Source organism: Choloepus didactylus, chromosome X, assembly GCF_015220235.1.
Source record: "Choloepus didactylus isolate mChoDid1 chromosome X, mChoDid1.pri, whole genome shotgun sequence".
NCBI lineage: Eukaryota > Metazoa > Chordata > Mammalia > Pilosa > Megalonychidae > Choloepus > Choloepus didactylus.
The window spans coordinates 112849516-112861559 of NC_051334.1; the positions used below are offsets into that span (position 1 = coordinate 112849516).

At 43.0% G+C, this 12044-nt stretch overlaps 1 protein-coding gene across 1 annotated transcript; it reads right to left on the reverse strand.

Annotated features, from left to right (window-relative positions):
* Nucleotides 1-8580: 8580 nt before the first annotated feature.
* LOC119523607 (DDB1- and CUL4-associated factor 12-like protein 2) lies at nt 8581-9962 on the reverse strand. The gene is given in 2 exon segments (XM_037822417.1): nt 8581-9887; nt 9890-9962. Coding segments are annotated over 2 exon segments (1380 nt in total).
* Between the last annotated feature and the right edge of the window lie 2082 nt (nt 9963-12044).

Consider the following 12044-nt stretch of genomic DNA (forward strand, 5'->3'; position numbering starts at 1 on the left):
CCTAAACTGCTTTGAAGAGACTGTTTGTGGAAATATGGACTCTAAAGATACTTCTGACAAGGACTTGAGCAGAAATGATCAATGTGTTGTTGCAAACTGGAAGAAAGGCGATCCTTGTTTTAAAGTGGCAGAGAATTTGGCAAAATTGAGTCCTGGTGTCAGATGGAAGGAAGAATTTGGAAGCAACAACCTGGAATACTTAGCTGAGGAGATCTCCAGACTACATGTGGAGGATGTATCCTGGCTTCTCCTTGCAGCTTATAGTAAAATGCGAGCAGAGAGAGATAAACTTAGAACTGAACTCTTGGGTTCAAAGAAACCAGAAGCTGATGGCTTGGAAAATTACAGGCTTCCAGGGGGTGGAATTCCAGAAGCTACAGCCCAATGTGAGGATGTAACCAAACATGGAACCCAGCCGCCATTTCAGTACAAGCCAAGATTGGAGATGAAATTATCCAGAAAGGATTTGTGGAAAGTCCTATTATCTGATGGCTTTGACCCCTGCATGCTTCATGCAAAGCCAACAGAATTTTTGCGAGATCTTTACAGACAGAGCCATTGCCAGTCTGGACTGGAGAAGACAGACAAGGAACAAACTGAAGGAAAAATTTCTTCAAGGACAGAGCCAAGGAGGTTGAGGTCTGGAGTCAAGAGGTCTTGAGCTGGGAGAGTGGAGTGGCCCACACGCATGGAAAGGGTGAGTTTGCCCTGGAGGTCGAGGGTGGACCTTCCGCCTCGATGCTCAGGAAATGTCTTGCCATCCCAAACCCCAAAGAGGGTGGAGCACATTCCCAGGGAATTGGGGAGAGCATGGCCACCACCACACTGTTCTGAAGGGGTTGAGTGTGTGCCCCGGAGATGGAAGGGAATCCGGGAGCAGCCCCAATGTTTGAGGAGGGTGGGGCCGAGAATGTGGTCTCCCCAGTGTGTGGATATGTTGGAGCACTCACCCAAGTGTTTGGAGAGGAAAGGGCTGCCACAAAAGCCCTTAGGAAGGGTTAGACTCCTGCTTTCTCAAGCCCCAAGGATGCAACGTCGTTCTGTAAATGACTCTCAGACTTTGAAATCTAATGGAGTTCATCCTGCAGGTTTTAGGAACTGTTTTGGTCCTGTTAACCCTGTTTTCCTTACTCCTTCTCCTTAAGGCAATGGGAATGTTTATCCTATGAATGTCCCTCCTTTGTATATTGGAAGCATATAACTTGTTCTAAGTCCACAGATCCAAAGCTAAAGGAAAAGTATGCCTTAGGACTGACCACGCCTATATTTGATTTTGATGGGATCTTGTACTTAACTATTGTTACTGAAATGATTTAAGTTTCTGTGGTATTGTGGGATGAATGTATTTTGTATTTGGAAAGAATATGTTTTTCTGGGGTCCAGGGGGTGGAATGTGCCGGTTTGAATGTATTATGTCCCCCAGAAAAAGCCATATTCTTTGATGCAATCTTGTGGGGCAGACATAATAGTGGGGATTAAGTTGGAACGTTTGGATTAGGTTGTTTGCATGGAGATGCGCCCCACCCAACTGTAGATGATAACTGATGGGATATTTCCATGGAGGCATGGCCCCGCCCATTCAGGGTGGGCCTTGATCAGTGGAGCCATATAAATGAGCTGACTCAAAGACAAGGAACTCAGTGCAGCTGAAAGTGATGTTTTGAAGAGGAGCAAGCTTGCTACAGAGGAACATCCTGGGAGGAAGCCATTTTGAAACCAGAACTTTGGAGCAGACACGAGCCACATGCCTTCCCAGCTAACAGAGGTTTTCCAGATGCCATTGGCCATCCTCCAGTGAAGGTACCTGATTACTGATATGTTACCTTGGACACTTTATGGCCTTAAGACTGTAACTGTGTAGCCAAATAAACCCCCTTTTTATAAAAGCCAATCCATCTCTGGTGTTTTGCATTCCACAGCATTAGCAAACTAGAACACATGGTTTCCAAATATTTTCTCCCATTGCATTGGCTGCCTCTTCACCTTTTTGACAAATTCCTTTGAGGTACAGAAGCTTTTGATTTTGTGGCATCCCCACTTATCTATTTTTTCATTCATTACTTGTGCTTTGGGTGTAAGGTCTAAGAAGAGACCTCCTAATACTAGGTCTTGAAGATATTTCCCTACATTATCTTCTAGGAGTTTTATGGTACTGTCTCTTTTTTTCTTTAAATGCAATTTTATTGAGATATATTCAGACACCATATAATCCATCCAGAATATACAATGTGCTCACATCATAATATAGTTATGCATTCATCACCACAGTCAATTTTAGAACATTTTCATTACTCCAAAATAAAGAAAAAAATAAAAATAGAAGTAAAAAAAGAACACCCAAAATGTCCCATGACCCATATTCTCCCCTATCATTTATATATTTTTCTCTTTTTTTTTATTACTTATCTGTCCATACACTGGATAAAGGGAGTGTCAGTCACAAGATTTTCATGATCGCATGGTCCCATGATCAAAGCTATGTAGTTATACAATCATCAAGTATCAAGCTTACTGGATTACAGTTCAACAGATATAGATATTACACTCTAGCTATTCTAATACACTAGAAACAAAAAGGGAATATCTATGTAATGCATAAGAATAACATCTAGAATGACCTCTCAACTCTATTTGAAATCTCTTAGCCATTGAAACTTTATTTTGTTTCATTTTTCCCTCTATTGGTCAAGAAGGCATTCTCAATCCCACAATGCCAGGGACAGGTTTATCCCTGGGAGTCAGGTCTCACATGTCAGGGAGACTTACACCCCTGGGAGTCATCTCCCACATAGTGGGGAGAAGTGAGATCATTTGCAGAGTTGGCTGGGAGAGACAGGTCACATCTGAGCAACAAAAGAGGTTCACTAGGGACAACACTTAGGCATACTATAAGTAGCTTTAGCTTCTCCTTTGCAGGAATAAGTTTCATAAGGGCAAGCTCCAAGACTGAGGGCTTTGCTTATTAAATTGGGAGTCCCTAATGCTTGAAAGAATATCAGGAATTCCCCAGGTGGGGAAGTTTAATATTTCCACATTTTCCCCAAGTCCCTCAAAGGGATTTTGCAAATGATTTTTTATTTTCTGCCCCAATACTCTGACATGTATTGGGGAATTACATTTACCTGTATTGAATAACAAGACCTCATTCTCTATTCTACATTCCATGTAATTATGTTGTTTAATTGACCATACAGGTTAAATTAGATAGTGTGCTACAGAGAATATACTGTACCTGTGCCAGTTTGAATGTATTATGTACCCCCAAATGCCATTATCTTTGATGTAATCTTGTGTGGGCAGACCTATCAGTGTTAATTAGATTGTAATTCTTTGAGTGTTTCCATGGAGATGTGCCCCACCCAACTGTGGGTGATGACTCTGGATAATTTCCATGGAGGTGTTGGCCTGCCCATACAGGGGGGGTCTGAATTAAATTACTGGAGCACTATAAAAGCTTAGACAGAAGGAGCAAGCTTGCTACAGCCAAGAGGGACACTTTGAAGAAAGCACAGGAGCTGCAGATGAGAGACATTTTGAAGATGGCCATTGAAAGCAGACTCTTGCTCCAGAGAAGCTAAGAGAGGACAAATATCCAATTGCAACTAAGAGTGACATTTTTGAGGAACTGCAGCCTAGAGAGGAACATCCTGGGAGAAAGCCATTTTGAAACCAGAACTTTGGAGCAGACACCAGCCATGTGTCTTCCCAGCTAACAGAAGTTTGCTGGACACCACTGGCCATACTCCAGCGAAGGTACCTGATTGCTGATGGGTTACCTTGGACACTTTATGGCCTTAAGACTATAACTGTGTAAACAAATAAACCCCCTTTATAAAAGCCAATCCATCCCTGGTGTTTTGCATTCTGGCAGCATTAGCAAACTAGAACAGTACCAAATAAATATCTCCTAAATAACACATTAACATTGATCTTGAAATTGAATTTGTAAAACACTCCTAGTACTGTCTCTTATATTGAGGTCTTTAACCCACTTTGAGTTAATTTTTCTATAGGGTGTGAAGTAGGGATCCTCTTTCATTCTTTTTGTTATGGCTATCCAGCTCTCCCAGCCCCATTTTTTGAAGAGACTGCTCTGTCCCAGTTCAGTGGATTTGGGGGCCTTATCAAAAATCAGTTGACTGTATATCTGGGGGTCTATATCTGAAGTCTCAATTTGATTCCATTGATCAATATGTCTATGTTTATGCCAATACCATGCTGTTTTGAACACTGTAGTTTTATAGTAGACTTTGAAGTCTGGAAGTGTAAGTCCTCCCACATTGTTCTTTTTTGGATGTTGTTCTAGTTTGCTAATGCTGCCAGAATGCAAAACACCAGAGATGGATTGGCTTTTATAAAAGGGGGTTTATTTGGCTACACAGTTACAGTCTTAAGGCCATAAAGTGTCCAAGGTAACACAACAGCAATTGGGTACCTTCACTGGAGGATGGCCAATGGTGTCCAGAAAACCTCTGTTAGCTGGGAAGGCACGTGGCTGGTGTCTGCTCCAAAGTTCTGGTTTCAAAATGGCTTTCTCCCAGGACATTCCTCAACTTAGACCCACCCCGAATGGGTGGAGCAACACCTCCATGGAAATTATCCAATCAGAGTCATCACCCAAAGCTGGGTGGGGCACATTCCAAAGAAACACTCAAAGAATTACAATCTAATCAACACTGATAACGTCTGCCCACACAAGATTACATCAAAGATAACGGCATTTGGGGGACACAATATATTCAAACTGGCACAGATGTTTTTGGCAATTTGAGGCCCCTTACTTTTCTTTTTTTTTTTTAATCATCATTTTATTGAGATATATTCACATACCACGCAGTCATACAAAACAAATCGTACTTTCGATTGTTTACAGTACCATTACATAGTTGTACATTCATCACCTAAATCAATCCCTGACACCTTCATTAGCACACACACAAAAATAACAAGAATAATAATTAGAGTGAAAAAGAGCAATTGAAGTAAAAAAGAACACTGGGTACCTTTGTCTGTTTGTTTCCTTCCCCTATTTTTCTACTCATCCATCCATAAACTAGACAAAGTGGAGTGTGGTCCTTATGGCTTTCCCAATCCCATTGTCACCCCTCATAAGCTACATTTTTATACAACTGTCTTCGAGATTCATGGGTTCTGGGTTGTAGTTTGATAGTTTCAGGTATCCACCACCAGCTACCCCAATTCTTTAGAACCTAAAAAGGGTTGTCTAAATTGTGCGTAAGAGTGCCCACCAGAGCGACCTCTCGGCTCCTTTTGGAATCTCTCTGCCACTGAAGCTTATTTCATTTCCTTTCACATCCCCCTTTTGGTCAAGAAGATGTTCTCCGTCCCACGATGCTAGGTCTACATTCCTCCCCAGGAGTCATATTCCACATTGCCAGGGAGATTCACTCCCCTGGGTTTCTGATCCGATGTAGTGGGGAGGGCAGTGATTTCACCTTTCAAGTTGGCTTAGCTAGAGAGAGAGGGCCACATCTGAGCAACAAAGAGGCATTAGGGAGGAGGCTCTTAGGCACAAATATAGGGAGGCCTATATTTAAATTTGATAGCTACCTTTTCAAAGTCTGCAAAGTAGGTTGATGGAATTTTGATTGGAATTGCATTGAATCTGTAGAGCATTTTGGCTAGAATTGACATCTTAACAATGTTTAGCCTCCCTATCCGTGAATATGGAATATTTTTCCACATATATAGATCCTTTTTGATTTCTTTTAGTAAAACTTTGTAATTTCTGTGTAGAGGTCTTTTACATCCTTGGCTAAGTTTATTCCTAGGTACTTGATTTTTTTAGTTGCTATTGTGAATGGTATTTTCTTTGATTGTCTCTTCAGTTAAGTCATTGCTGGTGTAAAGGAACTTGACTGACTTATGTGCATTAATCTTATATCCCGACACTCTGCTGAATTTGTTTATTAGGTCAAGTAACTTGGTGGTCAAATTCTCAGGATTTTTCAAATATAAGGTCACATCATCTGCAAATTATGACAGTTTTACTTCTTCATTTCCAATTTGGATGCCTTTTATGTCTTTGTTCTGGTTTGCTAATGCTGCTGAATGCAAAGCATCAGAGATGGATTGGCTTTTATAAAAGGGGGTTTATTTGGTCACACGGTTACAGTCTTAAGGCCATAAAGCGTCCAAGGTAACACATCAGCAATTGGGTGTCTTCACTGGAGGATGGCCAGTGGTGTCCGGAAAACCTCTGTTAACTGGGAAGACACATGGCTGGTGTCTGCTCCAAAGTTCTGGTTTCAAAACGGCTTTCTCCCAGGATGTTCCTCTCTAGGCTGCAGTTCCTCGAAAATATCACTCTTAGTTGCACTTGGGGTATTTGTCCTCTCTTAGCTTCTCCGGAGCAAGAGTCTGCTTTCAATGGCCATCTTCAAAATGTCTCTCATCTGCAGCTCCTGTGTTTTCTTCAAAGTGTCCCTCTTGGTTGTAGCAAGCTCGCTCCTTCTGTCTGATCTTATATAGTGCTCCAGTAATTTAATTCAGACCCACCCTGAATGGGTGGGCCAACACCTCCATGGAAATTATCCAATCAGAGTCATCACCCACAGTTGGGTGGGGCACATCTCCATGGAAACACTCAAAGAATTACAATCTAATTAACACTGATAGGTCTGCCCACACAAGATTACATCAAAGATAATGGCATTTGGGTGACATAATACATTCAAACTGGCACAATCTTTGTCTTGGTGAATTGCTCTGGCTAGAAATTCTAGCACAATGTTGAATAATAGAGGTGACAGTGGGCATCCTTGTCTCATTCCCAATCTTAGAGGGAAGGCTTTTAGCCTCTCACCATTGAAGACTATGCTGGGTGTGGTTTTTCTTCATATATGCCCTTTATCATATTGAGGAAGGTTCCTTCAATTCCTACCTTTTGAAGTGTTTTTATCAAAAAGGGATATTAAATTTTGTCAAATCCTTTTTCAGAATCTGTTGAGATGATCGTTTGATTTTTCCATTTTGATATGTTAATGTGTTTAATTACTTTAATTGATTTTCTTAGGGTGAACCACCTTGCATGCCCGAAATGAATCCCATTTGGTTGTGGTGTATAATTGTATTAATGTGCCTTTGAATTTGATTTGCAAGTATTTTGTTTAGGATTTTTTCATCTATATTCATTAGGGAGATTGGCCTATAGCTTTCCTTTTTTGCAGTGTCTTTATCTGGTTTTGGTATCAGAGTGATAGTAGCTTCATAAAATGAGTTAGGCAGTGTTCCTCTTTCTTCAATTTTTTGAAAGACTTGGGCAGGAATGGTTTCAATTCTTTTTGGAAAGTTTGGTAAAATTGCCCTGTGAAGCCATTTGTCCTGCGTTTTTATTTGTAGGTAGAGTTTTTAAAATTAAATTAAGTTTTTACTGTGATATATTCACATAGCATAAAATCATCCATAGTGTACAATCAACTATTCACAGTACCATCATATAGTTATGCATTCATCACCCTAATCTATTTTTTTTTTCAAATTTTATTTATTTTTATTTGCAATACATCACATATTCAGTCCAGATAAAAGAATCACCCATGTATCACCCATGTATACAATAAAAAAAATCAACAACAGCTACATCAAGCACAATGGCTGGCTTTCACTGTAAATGGCTCCTGGATGGTATTACCTGAACTTTTAAGATACGCTTATCAAAAGAAAAAAAAACCCTGATTTCCATGCCTCGAGTAGGTCAAGTTTGATTAGCTCTGAAAATCGGTACCAAAATGCTACCCAGGAAAGCTGTCCATAATACAGCAGCTTTAAACAAGAAGGCTGAGTGCTACAATTTTTACTAAATATTCAAAGTTGTGGATTAATAGGATGAAAAGATGGTAAGATAATCATTTAACAAAGATAAAGTATTTTCAAGTATTTTATACACCAATAATATACAAACAAACATCAATTTCCAATATCCAAATGAAACACGACTCAAAATTTGACAATCTAAACTTGAAATGCATTTTCTAATGGATGCAAGGCTATAAATACAGGTAGTTCCTCAGATCAGACAATGGAACACTTTTTTAGCATACATTTTTTCCTGAAATATCATACATCTGAAATGCATAAAAGACCTGAACATATTATTGAAATGCTGCTAAAACAGAAGTACTGAATTGTAGTGGGGTCCACATCTGCATCAGCCTAAAGAAAGAGCATATATGAATTACTCAAAGAAAGAGCACAATTCAGGATTAATCAATATTCTTTGATGGAGAAGGCAAAAAAAAAAAACAATAATAAAAAGAAAAATAAAATGTCATACATTACAATATAATAGTATATAATAGTAAGGACACATACAGCAACTGTTAAAAAAATGGTGTTGGGGGAGGTGCAGAAAAGTCTTAAAACCAATTTTGATTGCCCAAAGGTCAGATCTCTCTCTTTTTCTCCCTCTAATAGTCTCAGCACAGGTAAACTCGGTGTGTTCCACTTGGAACACAAAAGCCACACAAATTTAAAAACACAAACTCGGTGTGTAGGAAAGTGAGACAGAACAGGAAGGGAAATCTATGCACTTTGAGGACAAGGCAGCTGTCCTTAGCTCTAAAGGCCTTCATAGTTTCCGTGGAAACCTAAAGGGAGAGTCCCTCCAGCCACGAAGAGCTTCATTTCTGGCCAATTGTAGCACTGGGTGTAGAGCGCATTGGGGAACTCGCCGATGCCGCCAATGTAGTTCACCCAAATGTCATAGTGGTTGAGCCAGCCTCTGCCAGAGATGAGCCTGAGCTTCCTCCCTGCAGGACCAGGAGAGAAGTTCGTACTGCCTGAGGCCCTCTCTTCCAGGAACTTCTGGGTGCGGATGTCACAGAAAAGCAGGGAGCCATGGCCCGTGCCGACAGTGATGACATGCTGGTAGAACCTCAGCGAGCGCACGCCGGTGCCACCTTCTCACAAGCACAGGGGCCGGATGTTCTGCTGGTGCTGGCGCGGATCCAAAGGGACTTGGGACTGGGAGCCCACTGCGTACAGGGACAACTCATCGCAGTAGGTCAGGCACACATTCTCGCGGCAGTAAGGAAGCCTGAATGACAGCAGCCTGGTTAGGGTGCTTCTGGCCTTATACAGGTGGAAGTAGCCATCCAAGGACACTGATCCTAGCTCCTGGTTCTTGCCGCTGAAGGCCAGGGCCCGCACCTTGCAATTGGTGGGGTTGGTGATGGCCCTGGGAATGGTTTCCATGTCCTTCGGCCGAATGTGGGCGTACACGGGAAGCCCCACGTCGTTGTGGGAGGCGATGCTGCCGCTGAACATGTCAGGGTCCATCTGCCACAGCGCCATGGTGCCGTCGCGGGAGCCGCTCACAGCCACCGTGTCGCTTATCCAGGTGATGGTGAAGATCCAGTCCTTGTGCCCGTGGCGGTCACCCAGGCACACGGGATCTAGGGGGGGCAGCTGGTAGATGGCCAGGCTGTTGGGGTTCTCGCCCCCCGTGGCCAACAGCGTCTTGGAGGGGTTCAACTCAATGGCGTGGATGCAGCAGCTCGGCTGGGCCTGGGCCAGTCCGGGCCCCCCATCCCGCATCAGGGGGATGCGAGTGATCTGGCTCGACTGCATGTCCACTACGAAGAGTGTGTTGCACTTGGTGCTGCACACCACTTGCCTGGCGTTCAGCCACTGCGCCGCGAACACCTTGTTGAGGGTGCCCAGCGACAGCTCGCTCTCCATCAGAAGCTCGGGCAGCTTCTGCACCGCATAGCCGCGCAGCTGGCCCTCGAGGCCCAGGAGCCTGGCGCAGCCATGTGCACCCACCTCGCGGCCCTTCAGATAGTGCACCAGAGAGCGCCGCGAGGCCGGCCGCTTCTGTTTCTTGGGCAGCAGCAGCCGCTTTCCGTCAGCCGCCGCAAGTCCTGCGACGATGACCTCCCAGCACCTGCCTCAGTGGCGGGCGCTTTCCGCTTCCTGCTACTTGTTTGCTTGGGAAACATGGTGGGGCGGTGGGCGAGAGGCGGTGGCGGCGACACGTAATATCTGTGTTAGCCGTGGCGTTGGCGAGGAAGGTGGTGCCTCCGCGTCAGACGGGGCGCGGGGGTATCAAGGGTTGCGAGGCATAAGAGCCTACCTAGTTCCGGTCGCGTCGGCGGACGAGGAGGTGGTCCCTAATCTATTTTTGAACATTTCCTTTACACAAGAAAGAATCAGAATAAGATTAAAAAATAAAAGTAAAAAGAACACCCAAATCATACCCCCATCCCACCCTGTTTGTTGCTTAGTTTTTGTCCCCATTTTCTACTCATCCATCCATACACTGGATTAAGGGAGTGCAATCCACAAGGTTTTCACAATCACACTCTCACTCCTTGGAAGCTACATTGTTATACAATCATCTTCAAGAGTCAAGGCTACTGGGTTGGAGTTTGATCATTTCAGGTATTTACTTCTAGCTATTCCAGTTCATTAAAACATAGAAAGTGTTGTCTATATAGTGCATAAGAATGTCCACTAGAGTGACCTCTTGACTCCATTTGAAATCTCTCAGCCACTGAAGCTTTATTTTGTTTCATTTCTCATCCCCCTTTAGGTCAAGAAGATGTTCTCAATCTCACAATGACAAGCCTTGATTCATCCTGGGGAGTCATATCCTGCATTGCCAGGAAGATATACACCCCTGGGAGTAGGGTCTCATGTAGGGGGGAAGGCAGTGTGTTCACCTGAGGAGGTGGCTTATCTAGAGAGATAGGGCCATATCTGAGTGTATTAGTAGGGTTTTCTAGGGAAACAGAATCAACAAGAGATATCTATCAATATAAGATTTTATAAAACTGTCTCACATAACTGTGGGTATGCATGAGTCCAAATTCCATATGGCAGGCAGCACACTGGCAAATCCAATGAAGATGTTTGGTGAACTCCTCAGGAACAAACTGGGAACTTTGATGAACTCCTCAGGAAAATCTTCCTGGTTAGCCAAAGATCAAGTGATGGTCCTCTGTTAGACTTGTGTCTTAGTTTGCTAATGCTGCAGAATGCAAAACACCAGAGATGGATAGGCTTTTATAAAACGGGGGTTTATTTCACTACACAATTACAGTCTTAAGGCCACAAAGCGTCCAAGGTAACACATCAACAATCGGGTACCCTCACCGGAGGATGGCCAATGGCCTCCGGAAAACCTCTGTTAGCTAGGAAGGCAGCTGGCATCTGCTCCAAAGCTCTGGCCTCAAAACGGTTTTCTCCCAGGACGTTCCTCTCTAGCAAGCTTGCTCCCCTTCAAAACATCACTCCCAGCTGCACTCTCTTTCCTCTCTCTGAGTCAGCTCATTTATATAGCTCCACTGATTAAGGCCCACCCTGAATGGGCAGGGCCACGCCTCCATGGGAACATCTCATCAAAATCATTGCCCACAGCTGGGTGGGGCACATTCCAAGCAAATCCAACCATCACCAAAACGTCTGCGCCACACAAAACCACAAAGATAATGGCATTTGGGGGACACAATACACTCAAACCGGCACAACTGGCTTACATGTCTTCAACTGATTGGATTACACCCAGTGGATTGCATTCACTCATTGTGGAAGACATGCCCTTCATTGATGTAATCAGTCACAGCTGCAGCCAATTGACTGATGTTTTAATAAACCAGACTTCTGGTTTACTAACCAGCCACAAATGTCCTCACAATAATGGTTAGGCCAGTGCTTGCTTGACCAGACACCTGGGTACCATCCCCTGGCCAAGTTGAAACATGAACCTATCACACTCCAACCCTTGTGAACTTGGCAGTTGCACAAATCTCTGTAAACTATATTTTATCTCTAAGTAGAGAACAATAACAGAAATATATTTTGCCTAACAATAATCTGCTGTCCTGAGAACAACCAGAAATGCACAAAATCTCTCCAGAGTAGGGTGCAAGACCTTGGGTGACATTGACACTTTTTTTTTTTTTGCTTGGCATTGATAACTGTAAATTCATTTTTTTTTAAATCTTCATTTTATTGAGATATATTCACATACCATGCAGTCATACAAAACAAATCATACATTAGATTGTTCACAGTACCAT